Source organism: Toxorhynchites rutilus, chromosome 1 (assembly GCF_029784135.1).
Source record: "Toxorhynchites rutilus septentrionalis strain SRP chromosome 1, ASM2978413v1, whole genome shotgun sequence".
In the NCBI taxonomy this organism is placed as follows: domain Eukaryota; kingdom Metazoa; phylum Arthropoda; class Insecta; order Diptera; family Culicidae; genus Toxorhynchites; species Toxorhynchites rutilus.
The window spans coordinates 67,143,498-67,166,307 of NC_073744.1; the positions used below are offsets into that span (position 1 = coordinate 67,143,498).

The 22,810-nt window shown below is 39.4% G+C and overlaps 1 protein-coding gene across 4 annotated transcripts in view; it reads left to right on the forward strand.

The window, feature by feature from the left end:
* The window catches only part of LOC129772021 (uncharacterized), a 137,185-nt gene that overhangs the window by 103,885 nt on the left and 10,490 nt on the right, over positions 1-22,810 (forward strand). For all 4 annotated transcript variants that reach the window (XM_055776176.1, XM_055776179.1, XM_055776177.1 and 1 more), the window contains one exon: positions 3,696-3,976. In XM_055776176.1, coding sequence (XP_055632151.1) covers positions 3,696-3,976 — 281 coding nt within the window. The remainder of the gene's footprint in view (positions 1-3,695; positions 3,977-22,810) is intronic.

The window sequence follows — 22,810 nt, forward strand, 5'->3', positions numbered from 1 at the left end:
CTTCCACTATGACCGAATTCTGATGATTTTCATATAACTAGAAACGTAAATACTAATATAGATTTGTTTGATATTATAGGGGAGGTGGCCCTAACCCGACATCCTAAATTGCAACGGTAATTCATCACATAAAATTTTTGTTTTTTGGTAACTTCTGTATTGAAATGTATTGTATAACTCTTTAACTATGTTTTCTACCTATCGACATGGTTCATGAGCGCTTAAAAAGGGGGAAGCAGAGACCAGAGGTACTTCGTGGAGCACAAATTTGCCGCGGAGCACCATTTGAAAACCCCTGCCACAAGCAATCATCCAGTCAAGCCCCCCGGCTATCTAAAAATGTTATTTTGGGACACCCTAACGAAACGTCATAATTGAAACCGGCTAACTAGACGGCCACCTTCGGTAGCGATACTCAGCTGCAGAGGGTTTTTTTTTGATAATCTTATGGTTTAAAAGAGCTGTGTTTCACTTCCAAGAAGATTCCAGATTAAATCCAAAATTTTGGCGACTGGGTCGATGTAAAGCGGTGTCACAGTTGCATTTCCTGATTCCAACATTTATGAACATAGAACAAGGCTTAAGCTTTTGTGATTTAGCAGAAAAAGGGGAAAATTTTAACTGGAGAATTTTAAACTTTTTACTTTTAAATTAGAGAACTTCAATTTTTTATATTTTTTACATCGATTTCATGGATTTATACCAAAATATTGAATAATTAAACATATACACTAGAGTGCCAATGAAAATCGAATTTCAAAAAGTTACCCCATAAAAAAATGTTCATCACCTCGAAAAAACACCATATGCAAAATATCACCTCAATTGGGCTTAAGGGAGAGTGGTGCAAAGCGGTCAAAGTTTGAGTTTTTTTATTGCTACGAAATGTTGATTTATACGATAATATAACCTATGCAAAATATCAACTCATTCGGACTTCATTTACTGGTGTCACAAACGTTAAAATTTGAGTTTTTTTGAAAAACGACAAATCACCGATTTTTGACAAAAAAAAATTTCGAGATAACACTATATCTAGACGTTTCATGCCATTTTAAGACATTTGGCATAAAACTTTTTTTTTTTCAAAAACCCCGAATTCATTTTTGGGTGATTTTGCGATTTTCAAAAAACTCAAACTTTTTTTCCATACATTTATTGGCGCCCCAATGTACACCATGTACACGATTAAAACTCGGCTCTGTTACAGTTAAAATTCTAATGGGCCTAAATATATAAACAAATGGGATAAAAAATAGTCTCGGGACCAAGGGCGACATGGAAGATAAGATTTTTGCCATATAACATATCCAAAAATCAGACAGGTGTAATTTGGTTTTTTTTTTTTATTTTTGAGTTATGACTATTCAAAATTAACTTGTATTTAGTCTTCGTTCAATATTCATTTGCGACTACACTAGATCTATGCGACTAGAATCCAGTTTGTTTAGCAAATATGATATTTCTCCAAAAAAGATTAGTTCATTGGCTTCAATTTGTTATGTCGATTAACTGAATCGGTCCAGTAGTTGAAAAGTTATGAATTTTTGGAAAAAGTCGTTTCTTGAAAAACATGGAAAAAATATTTTTCGGACCATCGGCTAACTTCGAAAAATGATAACTCAAAAACGAAAAAACACCTCTCCGATTTTTGGATATGGTCCCTTGGTCCCAAGACCATGTAAACTACAAAAATCAAATACAACCAATAATTAAGAAAACAAAGTGTGGCGTGGGAGAAACTTATGGGACAACCTAATATGTACGAGTAGGAAAAGTTGCTTAAATGGTCAATGTTTTTACACCCACAAAGTTCAGTGCACTTTTAGATGGTACTGCCAACTTCTAAGACGAGATGACATGAAATTCGTCTCCTTTATTAGTAAGAACGAATGTCCTGAGTTAGCACGAGTTTTTCTCAAAACATCCCTATATACCTGCCGACGTGTGCTGTATCTCTCGCAATCCGAACGATAATTTTCCGTTAGCGGAAATGTTTAATTTCCCTCCATAAACCCTCAAATTAATTATCTTATTTCCGCTTCTATTGGTCAAATCTAATTCATAACGATAATGAGTACAACTTTTCAATGAACCTGTTGTAAAAAATATCAGAAGCGATCGCTAGAAGAGCTACAGTAACATAACAGTGCGTTCATATTTTAAGTGAATCGAACACTAATACGTTTTTCCTTGTTATTCGTCAATTATGCATTGATCAGACTCCAGCGTCCACACCAAGCGAAAAAATAAATAGTGTCCCGAAGGGTAAAGAGTGCCCCTATTCACCTCCCAAATGATGTTGATACTGTGAGACGCTGGTAATTACAAGCTATCATTACAAATGGAGAGGGGATACTTTGGGATAGACTATATCAGCTTGTGACATGGGAGCAGGCAGAAGCGTGCGGTCGGTCGGTCATTAGATGCTAACCCGACGGCAGTTAATCTACGGACTGGATATAAATCATCGGCCCCGAATGAAACAAAAAATCACTCAGGTTTAACCACTCCCAACTATTGCATTAGAGAAAACATCCGAGGTTGTTCGGTACGCAGCAACTAGAGAAACCTTTTTACGTCAGTTTGTGCTGTAAAACATGACGTTGCGATCGATTGTTATACCATTCACGAGGTTAAAATTGACAATCGGTCGATGAACTTGTTTTTAACAAGCCAATATAATGCTAAGCATTTTCAAACTACAATTTTTCGTATATGATTTGTTGAGCAGCGTTTTATTTCATCCGTCGAAAGCTGCGGTCGTCTCGGATACCAATGGAGAAATGAACCGCCCGAACAAATTACTGTGAAGGCATACACAATAAGTAGTAATCAATAAATATCCGTCCAAGGGACGATTTTCGATTATTGAAGAAAACTTATTTCCCCTTGGAACATGGGAAAAGTGCAACATAAAATACTTAACCTTGACCCTGTCTCAGTCGCGTTGGATGGAAAAAAGTGAAATTTCTTCAAACAATCTCCGTCGGCCTCTGGTAATCGTTTCTCAACAAGCCATTGATGGCTTTACGAGACAAATACATCCATTCATCTTCGATAGGGTCAATCAAACGAAAACAAAACTAATCGTTCGATCAACGACATCCGCAAGCTCGAAATCTCTTTTCATTAGCTAACTTCCAGTTGATTGCGTGATCATGTTCGGTATCGTCGCCGCCGCCACCATTGCATTGGCGGCTTCCACCGAGGAAGAGCATTTCACATCCTACTTATTCATGGAAGCATGAAGGGATTAAAACACCAGCCCAATCTCAAGAAAAAAAAACGGATGGAATGTGAAATGTGCTGGAGTCTCTTTTCACGTACGAAGATTCGCTTTCTTCATAATTTGTAGCCAGCCGTCATTGGGATGGAAAGTGTGCCGCGTGGATATTGGATGTTGATCACGTGTGCGTGCTTTGTTTTGGTTATGAATATCATTTTATGTTTTGATGGCGACGGAGTTTGTTAACCTACGCGTTCAAAAACAAACCAGCATCGCGCCGGTGTCTCCCCTTGTTTCTATTGACAAAAGGTTAATTTTAATAATGAAATAGAAAGCGAGTGTCTTCGCGAGAATTTCAAACAGGTCAAGCATATTTGTGTTGGTTGTTGACATGTTCGTTCAAAACTTCACCTAGAGCGCGCGTTGCAACGATTTTAACGAAACGAATTATCTTTTCTCCCCACAGATGCGGGAGGCCCAGCGCCAGGAAGCTTACAGGATAGCCCAGGAGCAAAAATTGATCGCCAAACAGCAACAAATCATCAACCACCAAGCGTTCGTCCAGGAGGGCGTGACCCCGCGACCAGTCGACCCGTTCTACAGCCCGATATTGCAGCGGTTGGAAAAAGTGTTCAACTCGCTCGGGATCGTTGATGAAAACTGCCGCGAGAGGCTCGTTTGTGCCATGTACAAAGCTCCCGTCAAGTACAGTCCCCACAGTAATTACGTTTCGGCGGAACTGAGCAGGTGAGTTGAATGGTTGTGGCAATCGCTGCTGCGTAGAAATTCTATGCAAATAAGTAATTTATGCAATTACGATTACAAAGCGATTAAATATGTTCGCATGGGAGCGATATGAGATTTTTACGCAATATCTCCTGACAGATATATTTAAAGCTATTTGTAAAATTGGAATGCTTCAGTTAACTGCAGAAATAATTCAAATGCTGCTATATTGTCTAAGTACTTCTCAGCACGCTAGAAGGTTCCATCAAGCCAAGATATTCGAAGTTGTATTAGGCTCTGAGGGTTTTGTAAATGTTCTGTAAATGCCACATTTGATTGCATTACTCTGTCCAATCCACTTCTCTACATCGTACACCAAATTAGTGCTATGGAAGGGAATTTTGAACTGCATTTAAAAAATGATCTTCAAGGAGAAATCCAAACTTCCTAAAAGTTGCTGAAGTTGCGCCAATTTCTAATCCTATGATTTCACAAACACTGTCTGTATTATTTTTTTTTTTGAAAATTTCGTGTAAATATGATATGACCCTCTGTACCAGCTCCAATACGGATTCAAGCTAAATGCTGAAAGTGTGTTAGAAGACCAATTCATTCTGTGGTGAGTTCTGAACGAATTCAGAAATGTTTCATTTATCATCTAAATTTATTTTATCGCCTTCAAAATAGGCTCCTGAAGCAACACACTTTTTCCAACGAACAATCCGGTCATTGAAACACTTTTTATAACCGTCTTCAGCCACTTGACTGCGATGAAAGGAAGAAGAAAATTGAACTCTTTTGGCACTAGTCGTTCTGCGACTAGTTCTCATGCCCAAAATATCAACCAAAATATGATGAACGGTTTCGTGGAAGATATCTTCTTGGCCGCCTTTAAATGTCTTCTACCATTAATACAGACGTGTTTTACGACATAACTGAGTCACCAAATGTATTCAAGAACATTTTCATCATTTCGGCACAAGAAACATTGTGTGCAACACAAAATTTCACACAATATCTTTGACCAATGGATCCATTCGGTGAGATTCTGCAAAGAACCAAATCTAGATTTAGGAGAAAATTGAAAACGTTATTTGAATGAGCACAAATTTAATTTTTATGCAGCAACGGCAAAGAGGACGAGTTTTAAATCTACGTATTTATAATTAAAATACACTCGACAAAAAATTAGAGGAACAGAGTGCGAAGTCGGAAATTTTAATTGATTTTTGACATGCTGTAACTTCGTGAAAAATCAACGCATGTCGATGGGATGCGCATAATTTTGAAGCTACAACTTTCAGGTATTAGAATATTTTACGTACATATTTTTATCTTGATGCGTGTAGCTGTAGTGGGCAACAATATCGCGAAGAAATGATAAATCAATTTTTCCTTGTCTTTTCAAGAATATTTTGAACTAATACAATGTTTTGTTAACCAACTCAATAGCAAATCCAATTAACTTTATCAACCAGCTTTCATTTGGTTCCAAGAACGTTCCTGTACACAGAGATAACTCAGTTTGAATGCAAAATTACCCTTCGTCTTTGATGATAAATAATTCAATAAACAACCGTGGCATCGCAAATCGAAAGGCAGTTTTGAAAACTCCAATAAATTCTGCACAAGGTTAATTTGTTACTTTGACGAAAAAAAAAAATTGTTTGCATCGATTTCAAAAAATTGCCAAAAACAGGATTTTTATAGTGCTTTAAGAAAGCCACTGTAATTCTGCAAATCCGTTGATGGCCATTGGACGGAAGGAATCTCGCTTGCTACATTGTTCATCACTGCCAAAGGTGTTTCCGAGCAAAGCCGTCTTCAATCCACCAGTCAATGGAAGAGCTGCCATCAGCACGGGTCGCCGTATCTCGTCTGTTCTCACGAACGGGCGTTGACTACTTTGGACCACTTTACCCCACGACGACCAGCAGTGAAGGCCTATGTACCAATCTTTGATATACGAGCATATTTCACTCATACGGATCTCTTCTCACTGTATCCCATTCATTCCATTGAATAACCACACCTCCATTCAAGTCGCTTTTCTTGCTGTTATTTGTGATTTACGTTTGTCCCTATCAATTGAACTAGTGACCGACACTCAATCGACATCCGACGATACAGTGGTATGTTTTAAGAAAAAAAAACAGAGGAACAACTGGCGAGAGTGAATTTTTTATTTCTTTCATTCTTACGTTCCTCGCATTACTGTGGGAGTGTGATGCTAACACATGGGCAAGGGGCATTATAGAATGCTCTCCCATCGCCTGCTCTGTGTATGCCCCGCTTATATGACGGAAATCATACTTCAATACTGAAAGCCGAGATTGTGAGAATGAATTATTTGTTTTCGTTCGGACAAATGCGTTCATCACAATCAAATGAGAAGGAATAGCGTTCGTTTGACAATGAACCCTTTCGGATCTCAGTTGACAAGGTTAGCCAAATTCAAGCGATCGAGCAATGCTTTCTTTGGTGACAAATGGTATTCTTTGTCATTTTCGTCGATTTCTTTCGATTGAGATTGAATCTTCACCGCACTGGTCCAGGAAGTGCATCTAAGTGGAAATTAGCATTTAGAGCTCGTCAGTTATTCTCTAGCAAAAATTGTCTTCGACAAAGTTGTTGCATATGATAGAGCGCTTATGTTGATGTTGTCAAAAAAGGGTGACCAAAATTTACGATGAAATAAAAAATCTTACTTTCTTTATAGATAGATAGAGGTAAACATAATTCCACAATGTTATAGTCCCAGTTATTTAAGAAAAAATTTTAGAACAATGTTTTTTTCTATAAAGTCTCCATGGAAGAACGGTTTTTTTTCTCTAACTTTTTTATTTCAAATCCAAAAAAAAATGGTCTTCGAACGACTTTTAGAGTTTATCATGACCAAAATTTTGCAGAACTTGTCAATATCTTAATCCTATTTAAAGTTATTGATGCTTTTCAATTTTAATTTAATCAAATACAAAAAAATAACATAGTTTTGGAAATCTCACATTATGTAGAGTGCAGTATTTTCTTTCAAATGCCGTCAACAAAATTTTTTTATGTTTGCCCCAAAAAGAATGACAAGCGAATGAAGAGAGCGTATTTTATGGAAAGAAATATCAATAACTTTGAGTAGAATTCAGATATTGACAAGTTCTACATCGCAAAATATTTGACTTAGTGAGCTCTAAAAGTGTTCTGAAGTCAGTTTGCACTGAAAATTAAAATATAAAAAATAGAGAAAAAAAACCTTTTTTTTCATGGTGACCCTAACGCAACTTAGAAAAGCGCTATATCGGCTATTTCAAGAGATAGAAAAAAAAACTTTGTTCTACAAATTTGCTCAGAATAACTGGGGCTAAAACATTGTCGAACTATATTTACCTCTATCTATAAAGATAAGAAAGTTATGTTTTTTATTTCATCGAAAATTTTGGTAACCCTATTTTTGACAACATCAAAATAAGCGCTTTGTCATATGTAACAACTTTGTCTGGGGCAGTTTTTGTCTAGAGAATAACTGTCGAGCTCTGATGCTAATTTTCACTTAAATGCGCGTCCTGGACCATTGTGCATTGTGACAGATGTCTGAGGATCTAAACGACTTGGAGCCATTGACGCCTGCCCATTTCCTAGTCGGCACTTCTCTGCAGGTAATCCCGGAGGTAAACTTAAAATCAGTTCCATGTAACCGACTAAACAAATGGCAACTGATACAGAAAAGTCTGCAGGACTTCTGGAAGAGATGGCGCAAGAATTATTTGACCCAACTGCAATGGAGAATAAAGCGATTGAATCCACCTGTGAATATCTTAGTTAACAAGCTGGTGAACATTCAGGATTTTCCCATCTCTTCCAGAAAAACCTACAGACGTTTCTATGTGTTGGAAAATGAGCAGGACAGTTGAGGTTCTCCCGGGGACGATGGAGTTGTGCGAGTGGTGACGGTAAAAACTTCATCTGGGATAACGTCCGGTGGAAAAACTGTGCATGTTACCAATTAATTAAACCCATAAATTCGAATTCCGTTATACCCTGCTACCTTCCCTGTCGAAGAGGTTTATGTCATTCCAGAAATTTCAGAAACTGAAAATACAACATTAATGTTCGAATGTCGAAAACCTCAAAAAGACAGGCGTTGTCATGACACAAAAGTATTGGACTGGCAACAAGCAAAATCAACTGTAAAATATTCTCTAACTGACGATTCTTGTAGGATTTTTTTTCAATTTAACTTTGACGTCGTTTACTATTTGGAAATCGTGTGATTTCCGAAAACGAGAAAAAAAACTATTTTTAGTGAGTCAAAACGTTGTTACGTCACGCTGGAATGAGTCAATACACGTTATTGATTTTGTGGCGTGACAACGCTTTATGGAGACTGTTTTTTTCGCACGGAGCGTGTTGTCACGATACAAAATGCATGCCAATTTTTGCAAAATTCTTGTGCGGTTTCGAGAAACATAATACCGTTCTAAATCATATTTCGAACGCTTAAGGCATATGATGCAGAAAACAGATCTAAAGTTTATGCACAGGTATTATTTGGTTGATATTTTTAATAAATTAGTTCAATTTGCTTTTAAGCTTTCTACTTTGGTACCTATTTGATTGAAAACAAGAAAAAATCATCGAATAAAAGGCTTTTCAAATGAAGCGAATATGAATCAAATTTCGGACAGATTGAAATCAAATTTCGGACACTTTATTTCGTATTTTTTTGGGTGAAAATTACATTACAATTGATTATATTTTATAGTCAACTGCGAAACACTTACCAACCAATCACAGTAAACTGTTAACGATGATGAGAACTGATGAAACAAGGGAAGGAAGGAAGGAAGGTATTGAATTAGAGAGACTTTAAACTCTGAGAGTTCATTCGTCTCTTGCCCTTGAGGGCGGGAAATTTAACTGAAGGAAAACTAAGAAAAACTATTGCAAAATTCGTTATTCTCGCTCGACTCAGTCCTAGTAACCGCTATGGACGTATGTCGTATCGCCGCACCCTACACGGCTCTGGGGCCAAAAACACAACCAAACAATTGGAGCAGGGAAAAAGCCCATTTTAGTGTGCTTGAAGAGCTTGCTTCTAAAATGGGCGTAAAAACCTGCTCATCTTTTGCTGAAAATAAAAGAACAGAAAAGGAAAATACTTTTAGTGTGTATTCATTTCGATATTATATTATTAAATTTTGTCGAATAAACCTGTATCCTTTAAGAATTTTATGGTCCGGTCCTCTTCGATGTCGTCTCTTGCTAATGCAGTTCTGATGCTGTCTCCAACCTGAAATTTTGTTCTAGAGATGTTAAAAACTGGGCAATTGATTAACAAATGCTCTACTGTGAGCCTTACATTGCACCATGTGCAGCGCGGTTGATTTGCGATCAAGTAATTATGTGTTAAGAGAGTATGCCCGATACGCAAGCGTGTCAGGCATACTTGAATGGGGCGCTTAGTACTGTCCATTCAAGGATGGGTGGTATTCTTTATCTTTCTTAGAAAGAAGTCATTAGAGGTGTTCCAATTTATATCCCAACACGATCGTAGGTTGTTATCAACCCATCTGATGATGTCTTCGGATGGGGGGATATCAGTCCATAGTTCAGAATTTCTTCCCTCTTTGGCAAGACGATCAGCTAATTCATTTCCTTGAATTCCGCAGTGTCCCGGGATCCAACAGAAAATGATGTCCTTTCCCTTGATTCCAGCTTCAATGCTTTGGGTCCAGGGGTGCTTATTTTCGAAACAAGGGAGAAAATTAAATATTTATGAACGGGTACATTCTACGTGCTCACGCTAAGCAAACGTCAATCACAAACGATAATGAGTGGTGTTTTTTTGCCGATTATGTTATAATTAATGTTATAATGTAGTTCTCATATGAAATGATAGCGAAACAAAGGGATCACTCTAAAGAAGCAATTGTGATATTAATTGTATAGTTATATCATCAGTACATTAAGCATTTCAAGATATTAGAACAAAGTGTCCGAAATATGATTCAGAACGGTATATAGGAATCCACGTTCATCTTTGGACTGACAACAAATGAATTTAACTATAAAATACTCTCCAACTGATGATTCTAATAGAAAATTTCTTCAATTTCGCTGTGATTTATACATGAAAACAGAAAAAAGACGGGTGGGTAATGTCGGGGACATAACCGGAGTGACGTAGGACTATACAAAGGGGACAGCTTTTGCTAAATATATATTTTAAATATATTGTTTTATTTTCTTCTGCTACGTGAATACCTACCTATCTACCTGAAAAGTGGATTAGTTTACTGTTTACTCTTCATGAACATGTTGGGGGTTCTGAAAAGAACCATTGGTGTTGTGTTTTTGCGTTTTTTTTTACAAACTTTCTCAATTTTTTCTCGCTGTCTTATAGTTAATTCTTGATTTTTTTCCGAAGGCTTTGTACTTATTAAATGTCCAACGCCGGGCATCTTTCGGCGTATGCACATATCGTACAATCAAAATGATGGCTGTGATAGGGGATGCATAGGTGGTCATCAGCTCATTCACTATCATATATTTCACTATTGAGCACATTACCGTACCTTAAACTGTTTCCGTGTTTCGGAGACGAATGAATTGTAAGATTTGTAGTTTCCGCAAACAAAGTAAATAAAAATGAAAAAGAACTGAGGTTTTGGAGACGAACTCTACGATCTGTCGAGAAATAAACGAGCTATAAGCGTTCTGAAAAACCAACAGTAAATACATGGACGAATGACCTTCGGATTAAAGCCCTTTAAAATAGGAACAGAGCAGCAGGAAATACATAGAGGCGAATGAACTGCAAAGTTCAAAGCCTCCTAAAAACAAAGAAAGAAGAATAAGGAAATACATAGCTCATCATGTTGCTCCTTAGTTATTTTTCTATACAATGCAGATGTAACGTCATTCATTTTTCAACATCAGTTATCAACCAAAGAAAGCAGTTCTTTTTTTTTTTTTTTTTATTAAATCGTTTATTTTTACAGGCTCAGTTACATAAGTTTAAAGGAGCCAAACTCCTATCTGTATTGTTACAAGTATATATATTCATTTTTCATTAATTCTAGTGTTAATGAAGTAGAGAACCGATTACTCGCGGTTTGCTCGAGTTTAGAAGGGTGACATTTTTTTCAGGAAAAGGAAGGGATATAAGGATATGTTGACAATGTTCACACTCACATTCGCACTCACATTCATCATACTCAATTCTTAAGCCTATCTTACATCTAACATGTATTTACATTTCACCTTATTCTATTGTTAGTAAGAAGGGATTTAATTTCTCGCGAAGGAAAAGGAAAAGGAAAATATAAGGATATAAGGACAATCACACACGAAGATCGATAGCTTTTAGGAAGACATATATTTGGGACATGTAATCAAGGTCTAACCGAGCCAACACATCTCTCACCGGCACATTGGGCTGTCTTCCTCTGGCCCGAAGAGAGTTTTCTAAATTCGATCTGGCAACAAGATACACCTCGCACGACCAAACAACGTGTTCGATGTCGTGGTAACCTTGGCCACAAGCACAGATATTGCCATCGGCAAGATTAAAACGAAAGAGTAGCGCGTCTAACGAACAGTGATTGGACATGAGTCGAGAGAAGGTGCGAATAAAGTCCCGACTCAAGTCCAGACTTTTGAACCATGGTTTGAGGCTAACCTTAGGGATAATCGAGTGAAGCCACCGGCCCAATTCATCTTCGTTCCACTTACGTTGCCATTTAACGATGGTATTTTTACGGACTAAAGAATAAAATTCATTGAAGGCGATTTGACGCTGATAAATATCGCCTTCAATTGCACCTACCTTTGCCAATGAGTCAGCCCTCTCATTACCCGGAATTGAGCAATGTGAGGGGACCCAGACAAAGGTAATGACATAACAGCGTCTGGTTAAAGCACTCAAATTTTCTCGTATTCTCTCAAGGAAGTACGGCGAGTGCTTTTCCGGCCTCACTGAACGGATAGCTTCGACAGAGCTAAGACTATCCGTTACAATGTAATAGTGTTCAACAGGTCGTGAGGCGACGCTGTCCAGCGCCCAATGTATCGCTGCCAATTCAGCAATATACACTGAGCAAGGATTCTGAAGACTGTGGGAGGTGCTAAAAGATTCGTTGAACACTCCAAATCCTGTGGACTCATTCATAGAGGACCCATCAGTAAAGTACATATTATCACAATTGATACGCCCATATTTTGCATTGAAGATCGTAGGAACGATCCCCGATCGATGATAATCTGGAATTCCATGGATTTTCTCCTTCATGAACAGATCAAAATGTACAGAGGAATTGATGTAGTCAGGAAAACAAACACGGTTGGGAATATACGAAGAAGGATCAACCTGCATGGAGATGAATTCATGATATGAAGTCATGAATCCAGAATGAAAATTTAGCCCGATCAGCTGCTCAAAATTTCCGATCACCAATGGGTTCATGACCTTACACCGGATGAAGAACCGAAGAGATAATAAATTGAAGCGATCTTTTAGTGGGAGTAGGCCTGCCAAAACCTCGAGACTCATGGTATGCGTTGAGGGCATACATCCCAACGCGATACGGAGGCAAAGATACTGAATTCGCTCGAGTTTAATGAGGTGTGTTTTGGCAGCTGATTGAAAACAGAAACTGCCATACTCCATCACTGAGAGAATAGTTGTTCGATACAACATTATAAGATCTTCTGGATGGGCTCCCCACCAGGTGCCGGTAATTGTACGGAGAAAGTTTATTCTTTGTTGGCATTTTTTACTCAGATACCTAATATGGGCCCCCCAAGTACATTTGGAGTCGAACCAGACCCCAAGATACTTGAATGACATAGCATGAGTGATTGGTTTACCCAAAAGTTGAAGCTTTGGTTTTGCTGGTCTATGCTTCCTAGAAAAAACCACCATCTCTGTTTTCTCCGTGGAGAATTCGATCCCTAGCCCAATGGCCCAGGTTGAAAAATTGTTCAATGTATCTTGTAAGGGTTCTTGCAGGTCGGATTCTTTTGATCCTACGACAGACACTACTCCATCATCTGCAAGTTGTCTTAAGCTGCAATTTTGTGTAAGGCAATTGTCAATGTCGCTTACATAGAAGTTGTACAAAAGGGGGCTTAAACATGAGCCCTGAGGGAGGCCCATGTAAGAGACCCGACTTACTGCCGAATCTCCATGAGAAAAATTCAAATGTTTCTCACAAAGCAAGTTATATAACATATTATTCAATAGAGGCGGTAGACCCCGAGAGTGTAATTTGTCTGACAAAACCTCTATTGAAACAGAATCAAATGCCCCCTTTATGTCCAAGAATACTGAAGCCATTTGTTTTTTTTCGGCGTAAGCCATTTGAATTTCTGAAGAAAGCAACGCAAGACAATCATTCGTCCCCTTGCCCCTGCGGAACCCATATTGTGTATCTGAGAGTAAGCCATTCGTTTCAACCCAACGATCAAGGCGAAACAAGATCATTTTCTCCAACAATTTCCGTATACAAGACAGCATTGCTATTGGGCGGTACGAATTGAAGTCGGACGCGGGTTTTCCGGGTTTTTGAATAGCTATAATTCGCACTTGTCTCCAATCATCTGGAACAACATTATGCTCCAGAAACTGATTGAATAAATTCAACAAGCGATGTTTCGCCACATCAGGGAGGTTTTTCAGCAAGTTGAACTTAATTCTATCTGTTCCTGGAGCCGAATTGTTACAAGAAAGGAGAGCAAGAGAGAATTCTACCATCGAAAACTCGGAATCAAGATCGCACCTATCTTGTGGTATATCTCGAACAATTTTTTGCACAGGAACGGAATCGGGACAAACTTTCCGTGCAAATTTAAAAATCCATCGATGTGAATATTCTTCGCTTTCATTCGATGAAGAGCGATTTCTCATGTTTCGAGCCACTTTCCATAATTTTTTCATTGACGTTTCTCGTGACAAACCTCCCACGAAAGTTCGCCAATAAGCACGCTTTTTCCCTTTGATCAAGTTTTTAAATTGATTTTCAAGGTCCAAATACGTTTGAAAATTCTCAATGGTTCCACGTTTTCGAAAAGCTTTAAATGCGTTCGATTTATCCTGATAAAGCTTGGAACATTGGCTATCCCACCATGGATTGGGAGGCCTTCGACGAATAGTGGAGCCTGGGATGGGTTTCGTTTGAGCGCGAACCGCGCTGTCATATATCAAACGAGAAATGAAGTTATACTCCTCCAATGGAGGCAAACCATCTCTGGAATTGATGGCTAGAGCAATCGCGTCCGCATATTTTTTCCAGTCAATGTGTCTTGTGAGGTCATATGCCATGTTTATAGATTCAGAAGAATTCGACCCAATGGTGATGGAAATTTTGATTGGCAAGTGATCACTACCGTTGGGGTCCTGGATTACATTCCACTTGCAATCTAACGATAGTGAATTCGAGCAAAGCGAGAGGTCAAGAGCACTTGGGTTAGCAGGAGGTTTAGGTACACGTGTTGTTTCCCCAGTGTTCAAAAGTGTCATATTGAAGCTGTTACAAAGATCATATATCAACAGTGAACGATTGTCGTCGTACTGTTCCCCCCAGGCAGTTCCGTGAGAGTTGAAGTCTCCCAAGATCAATCGTGGCTCAGGAAGGAGTGAGCACATGTCAACAAGTTGCTTGCGGCTAACCGCAGCTCTCGGAGGCCAATACAAACTGACAATACAGAGGTCTTTGCCTCTGATGTTTGCATGACAAGCAACAACTTCGATCCCTCCAATAGGTGGAAGTTCAATTCTAAAAAATGGGTGGCACTTATTAATCCCCAATAGTACCCCTCCGTATCTGTCATCGCGGTCCAAGCGTATTATATTAAAATCGTGGAAAGAGAGATCATTTTGAGAAGAGAGCCAGGTTTCGGACAGAGCAAAAACATCACAATTGAATTTATGAATTAGAAATTTGAAAGTATCCAATTTAGGGATAAGACTACGACAATTCCACTGTAAAACAGTGATATCTCCGACCTCTCTATTTAAATTAGACATCAAGAGAGATAATCATTGCAAGAAGGGGCCATGTTTGCATCAATTGCTGCAAAATTGTCTTTAACACTGGAAGCATTGAGATGACAATGGTTCTGATGGAGTCGGAAACGTTAAAACACGTGAAGATTTGATCCATAAGGTCAGTCAACTTTATAAATCCCGATTGGGAAGTTGAACTAGACGGAAAAACAGGGACAGTTGGGGTTTTTGATGTCCCCTCGAGTGCTGGGCCATTCGAAGGTGAATTATTCCCACGGAAACCAGGAGGAACCTGATTTTGCTTGTCCGCTGCACTCGATTTTTTAGACATGCTAACAGGGGGTATAACCGGTGGGGCTTGTCCTTGAACTTTGGGAGTGGTCACATTTTTGCGCCGGGGATTCCCTTGGAAAATGAACGGTGTGCCCCCGTTAGCTGTGTCCGCTTCCATTTCGTCAACGGGCAACGTGGCGAAGACATTTTGAGTGTTGATTGATTGTTGTTGGGCAAGTGGAGAAGCGCCCTTTAAAATATCCGCAAAAGTGCGTTTTGAGCGTTCCTTCAAAGAGCGCTTCTGTTTCTCCCAGCGACTCTTGTAAGTTTCACAAGCTGAGAGCACGTGTGGGGATCCCCCGCAATATGGACACTTATGCTCAGTCGCACTGCAGGATTCCCCCACATGTTGCTCTCCGCAAGTTGCACAGCGCTCCTTGTTGGCACAATAATCTGAAGTGTGACCAACTGACTTGCATTTGTTGCAAGTCATGGGCTTTGGCACGAAGAGTCGCACAGGCAGTCTCAATTTGTCCACCATGACGTAGTCAGGGAGGGCCGAACCAGCAAAAGTTACTCGAAACGAGTCTGACGGCGTGAATTTCGTTTTTCCCTCTTCTTGGGATACTTTACCTAGTTGGCGACTGTCCAAAATTTTAACGCCCACCAAAGGGAGTCTTTTGAATTTACCAACTCCTTCTTTTATCAATTGGCACGTCAGACCCGTTTCAGTTACCACCCCCGAGATTTCTACGTCATGGGAGGGCACGTAGACACGATACTCTAGGGTGAACCTCTCGTCGATCACAATTGCATTTGCGTGTTTCCGATCACTCACGACAACACGCAGTTTGTTCGGCCTAACCTTAGAGATTTCGACCACGGAGGAATAAAATCTTGCCAGATCTTTCGAAACCTGAATGACATTAATAGATTTTCCTTTAGGTTTGGGCCGGAAAAAAACAACCCATGGGCCAGCTCCAGGTGCATCGTCTGGATAGACCTTGACACGAGGAGAGGAAACAACTGAGGGGGAGGACGAGGTCGATTGTTGAGCGGGAGTGGGATCAGTAGGACTGGGAGGCAAGTTCGGGAGTTGAACGGAAGCGGGAGATGGAGGGGGCGAAGAGGAAAAGTTTGCCAATTTTCTTGAGGGGGGCTTGTTGAGGTTAATTAACTCTTTCTCTGAAGAGACATCTTCTGAGGGGGGAACGCGTTTGAGCGACTTCCCAGCCCCCGTTGTAGCTAGTGAGGAGGAAACAGTAGTTTCAATCTCCATTTCAACTTGACCTTCTGCCATTACGGCAGATATGAAATAAAATAATTTTGAATTCTTCTATCTTCCTAAACCTAATATATATATATATATTATACCTAAATCGCACACCAATGCGAATGAAATGAAACGGTGTCCCAATCGAACCGCGTGGCAATCGCTCGGTACAGCTGCAACGGTAAATCGCACCACCACACGATGATGGAATCGATGACGATGATAAAGCACACACAGCGATGATACGGCACACGCACCGCGCCCGCGGTGGAGAACTTCTTCCTCACGCTGGTTGTGATTGCTGCTCTTCTCACTCGCGCAATAAAGAGAACCCCGTTAGGGCGAAATAACTTCACCAGCCACTGATAACGGTATAATCTCCACTATATGATAGACGCGAACAAATTTGCGACCGATGTCTTCGGACTGCGCGAGCTGAATTAAAAAAAAAAAAAAAAAAAAGCAGTTCTTGCTACCGAGAAAATTCGTTAATGCCATCCTGCATACAATGTGTTGTAATTTGAAGCCATTTTTAATTCAGAAACCATGCATGGGTTTGTGAAAACTAAATGATCAATTTAAAAGACCCCAACCACAAATAAGTTCAAGAACAAGATAAACAAAATAAATCAGTTTATATTATATGTCATATTATGTCTCTTTAGAATGCATTGGTATTGTGAAAAACTTTCAATAACTCTTCTTTGAAAGGTTTAATGGCCCTGAAAAGCGCCGTGTTTTACGGTGGCTGGTTTTGCCACCAAAGCAGTCTGTATAAACAAACTTTTTCCTTCTTCTACCTGCTTCCGTTTTGCGATTGCGTTTGCCACTCGCTGAATCTAGTTGTTGCCACCGAACCGAATGTGCTCTGTTCTGTTCGGTTTTGCGGGTTTTTTTTATTGTTGTGAGCAGTTTTGCAAGCCAACTCGAGCACTCCGGGGGCCGAAATTCTATAACCGCTATTAGGTATACTGGTGCTCCGGCACCAATCCGTTGATGCGATGTGATGTGAAACGATGCCACACAACCACACTGATTTACGGTTTGAAAGAGAATGATATATTTTCAGCGGATCCGCGCCTTTTGTACTCTAGCGGTACACACTCACAGGATAGAGACAAATCAGCAGACTAAGCCAAAGGGGCGAGTCCAACGAGACGAACGAAAGAGCGTTAAAAGGCAGCGATGGCAAAAAAATACATTCATTACGATTTGTTCGCTCGTTGGATTCACATGCAGGCTAAAAAGGGTCCTTTTCAGGATCACAAAATTATCTTTAATCTAAAGAGTTTATTGTTTTGTTATCACTCGATATCCCCATCTAGTTCGGCTAAACCTTCCTGTTTAGCGATTTGTTGCCACTCGCCACAGCTTTCACAGTTGGAAAAACCACTCAGTGTCGCATTGGAATTTAACCGATTTTAACCTGTAATTGAACATTTGCGATGACAGTGGTACAGTGTCGACTTTCGATGTGGGGTCATAATTTGGACCTCGAACTTTATGTTTACAAAAATGTCCAACTAAATATGTCGCATTACAGGTCCGTTCAATTAGCTGAATGTCGAGCTAAATGTAAATTACTGTACTTTCAATCTAGAAGCAATTTAAAAATTAATGAATATTGAATAATCGGGAAAGTCCCCAACCATAAATAAGCTCAGAACAACTGCCAAATTCATATACTCATCATATACTGGCAAACAAATTATGAAAAAATCAATTTGTGTTTTATTATTATTTTGGATATTAATTTAGAAAGCATTGAACTGTATTTCGTAAACTCTTTTTTGAAAGGTTTAATGGCCCTGATAAGCGCCGTGTTTTATGGAATTTTAGAAAACTTAGTACTCGTGGTTTTGAAAAAAACCATTTCGAACGCCCTCGATCCCGCCTTATTCTGGATTTGCCACCAAAGCAGATTGTATAAAGAACAAACTTTTTTCTTCTGCTACCAGCTGCCGTTTTGCGATTGCGTTTGCCATTCGCCACTCGCTGCTACTGCCTGTTGTTGTCTTGATGTCCACCGAACCGAATGTGTTCTGTTCTGAATGCGGGTTTTCTTATCGTCGCGAGCAGCTTTACCAGCCAACTCGATTACTTCGACAGCCGAAACTATAGACTGGTGCACTGGTACTAACGCGCTCGGCCTAGCTACCCTTGCGGGGAACTCCAGATCAACACGGTTCGAGCGGGATTTTGCACACATCCGTTTGATTCGCTAATTGGAGAACGCTAACGCGAGTATGGTACAGATGAATGGTCCAAACCCTCATAAGTGCGGTCATTCGCATAATATTAACACATTTTGTTGTTTATGATATGGGCGGCTGAATGGCGATCCGATTGTAATCGAGGGCGGCGGCTTCGTTAAAACGTTAAAACTTCCAAAAGTATTTACAACCCACAGCTAATGAACTGGTGAATAGTGGAGGCATGCGTGAATGAGTTTTCCAGCCATCACTCACTGGAAAATCATCCACTGGAAATGCGTGATCAAGTATGTTGCGTTCACTTCGAAATGTTTTAGAAGTTCCAGTTCACCCGGGCAGGTGAGACAGAAGAGAATGTTTATCGGTGTACCATGCTAATGACCTCATCATCCATGCAGCTGCCTCAGCTGAACTGAAAGCGAAACTTACGTGCCATTCTTCATACACTCACCGCAAGATTCCTACACCTATAGCAGGCATGCACGAGCTTCGGATTAGATGGTGAGGATAATCATCATAAGCATCAGCGGCGGCTGCGGCGGCGGTATAACTGCTTGGAAGTAATTTAATCCACTTCGCCACCATCAGCCCCGTTTCAACAAGTTTTATTAAATCGGAGGAGAGAATGGCCCCGCCAACATAGATCACGCGTGCTTGCTTGGCGCTTGGGTACACCGGCCGCAACATGCAATCATACCCCGCAGAACATTGAACTTGGCCGCGGTACTTTCACACCAGATCGAAGCGTCGGGGGCAGAGAGATGCGGAGATTCGTTGTGAGCTATGGGTTTGAATGCGATCATTATTGCTATTTCCCTACGAATGCTTTCGCTTTCAGTTTTATTCCGCTTAGAAATAAATTACCAACCACTTTGCCGGTGGAGGGTCTCGGGTCGATTATAGACGCCCATTCAAGCATGAGCGTGAGGTTGTGACATAAACCCGATTGTTATGTGTGTAGAGTGTGTGATAATGCGATATGCAACGGCGAATAATACGGTGATGAGAACCTAGCGTCTTCGGTTGTGAGTTCCCAGGCCCTCCCCACGATTAAATAACAGTGATTGTGTGATCATAGTGACTATTTTTGTTATGAGGTATGAGGGACAGACAGGAAAGAAAGTTTGTTGGGGGAACCAATAGAATTCAAAGCGTTCAAAACAATGACGTAGACAATCTTGATGGTAAACACTGCTGCAATGAGATTTTGACATGAAACTGCAGTGGACACCAGAACCACGCTTGGCATACTTCATCTGAGGTATTTGTAGATGATTCAATAGAATTCTTCCTCAACAGTTTCAAGCAATTTTCTTCAAACATTCGATTGAATTTTTCCAGAACATCCCCAAAATTGAAAATTTTCTCGACATACTTCCGAAATAAACGGAGGCATGGAGGCGAACGAGATATCCTTGTAAACTATTGGCTGATCTAACTGCCTTAGATATTGGGACCAGATTTTTTTTAAAGCTGGTTAACACGTTAAGCCCCGATTTTTTATTGCTCCGCTTTTCATTCAGCGCGCATCAAGAGCATTTGCACAATATCAATGACGGTCCCAGTTCCCGAAGATACGTATTCTAATCATAGAATATAGTCAGAAATACGACTAGAAAGTAGTCAAATTTTGTAAAACATACGAAAACAAACCATATATATTTTTATTTTATCATTTTATAACTGTCAGTCCCAGTCAGTCAGCACTTTCCTGCCAAAAAGCTCAACGTCGGCCCCTAGGGACTTACGCTGGGCTCAACGTGTTAATAAGCTTTCATTTGGTTCCTAGAAAGTTCCTGTAGGACCTTCTCATACAGAGATATTTTTGTTTGAATGAATAATTACCCCTTCGTCTTTGATGAATAATTATTCAATAAACAACCATCGCACTGCAAATCGAAAAGCAGTTTTGAAAACTATTATGAATTCTGCACAAGGATAATTTGTTACTTTGACGAAAATTTTTTTTTATTTTTTGCATCGATTTAAAAAAATGGATTTTTATCCTGCAAATATCGCAGTATGTTCTAATGTTTGCAGGCAAATTTTTAGCCTAGTGTATTCCCTAAACATCTGTGAACGTTTTCATATTGATACGTTCAGCCAATTTTAGAAAAAATTGAGGAGCATTTAATCGCAAATCGTACTAGAAGTACAAAATTCTACGCGACTCTCAGAATGAATTATTTGTAAAATATTCTAATAACTGAAAGTTTTTTTCTTCCAAAAACGTTTATTAATCAGACTCAATTACTTATTATCTAACGTTTACATAGTCAAATTTCAACCTAAGATATAACTCTTTTCTATATATTTGAGACTAATAATTTAATAATAACTAAATCTAACACTAGATTAATTGGACAAGATTAGGGTTTAGAATTAAGGATTAGGATAGAGCGATTGAGGCAGTTCGGTTTGATGAGGAGGGAAGGAATCAAACTGAGATATACTGAGAGGAAGTAAATCTGAAAGTTGAAGCTTCAAAATTATGTAGGGTAAGACGGGGAAAGACGGCCACCCTAAGCATAGAGTACAATTAAACACAATGCAAACACAATGCATACAAAATTGAGGCATTTCATTATGTCAGCATCGATCTTCAGGATGTTTCCCGCAATCACGTTGACTTCCAGTTTTTCTTTTTATTTCATATTGTTATATGATAAATTAAAAAAGGTATGAAAAATGTGCTACTAAAATCATGACGGGTCAAGTTGGCCACCACTAAGGGTGAGATGGCTACATGAAGTGACTCCTGAATCTAGGCGTTTAGAGGGTTGTGCTACATATCAAGGTCGTTGTATTTTAGATCAAGCGTAACAAGAGTGAGGGTTGTTTTTTATAGGTTATAGGTAACAATAACGTGCTTAATGTGCAACCCTTGCGAAATTATCATAATTGAGATTTATTATATTTGGTATCTGAGAAAAAAAAATCTAATTTATCATGAATGCGCCTTGATTTATTGAACCAACATGATGTTCTCATTCAATTCGTCAATTAGGCGTTTCACCTATACACACGCAAAAATGGGTATACATGATTGAGTGTAATGCAATACACCAAAGTAATGTGTTATAATTGTCCAATAGTTGATTGTTTCAATAATCTAGAGAGTGGCCATCTTACCCCGCTTATCATTTAAAATTTCCGGCTTCACACTTCGTTCCTCTAAATCTTTTGTCGGGTGTATGTTTAATCATTATATAAAGCTTTAATCTACCAAAAATAAAATAAAAGAGATGATTTTTGGACATTAAAATTTGTAGCGGGGTGATTTGGTCCAGTGTGTGTTTCATCGAAAAAAACATACTTATGTTCATGTAAAGTATTTTGGGATAATGTTACAATCAGTAACAATGCTTTGGGATCGATACCAGGTGTATTGGCCAGATTCCAGACCAGAAAAGTTGGATTGAGACCATCTCGAATTCTGCATGAATCTTTTCACTGTTGGTCGAGCATTGCCAAACACTTTTGATGCTTGGTCAAAGAAAATCCGTTCTCGATGGCCTACGTTGCTCTTTCAAGCTCTTCCTTCTCCCAACGTTGTCTGTCCGTCCTCTTTTGACGTAGGACTACGTCTAACCGGAAGATATAGGGGGTGAAATGAAAATCTAGGCACTGAACAAGTAGGAAAAAATGCAAGATTTGGAACGCTTATAACTCGAGCATTTCTCAATAGATCGCAAAGGTTTTTGCATCAATTGATAGGAAATATATCTACGCATCTATCATAACGAATAACATTTCATTTTTCTTGAGATAAATAATTGAATAATTGTGAAATATCAAGCATTGGCCAAATGCACTATGTGCCCATTTTTGATTGGTCCATTTTGTGCTCCTCAAATCGTACCGACCAAAACGGGCAACCAGAGCAGCAGCGAAATGGAATGAAACACGATTGGAAAAGAAAAAGAAAAAAAAAATTAACTAAACATTGGTCGCAGTCTCACACATGCGTAATTCTCGAGCCAGCCAGTCAGCTTAAAAATCCCCGCTCCGCTGCCGTAACGATCATTCTTTGTGTGGACACCGACTGGACAACATCGTTGCTGGACGAGCTGGACGGCGAGGGATCGAGTGCCTTT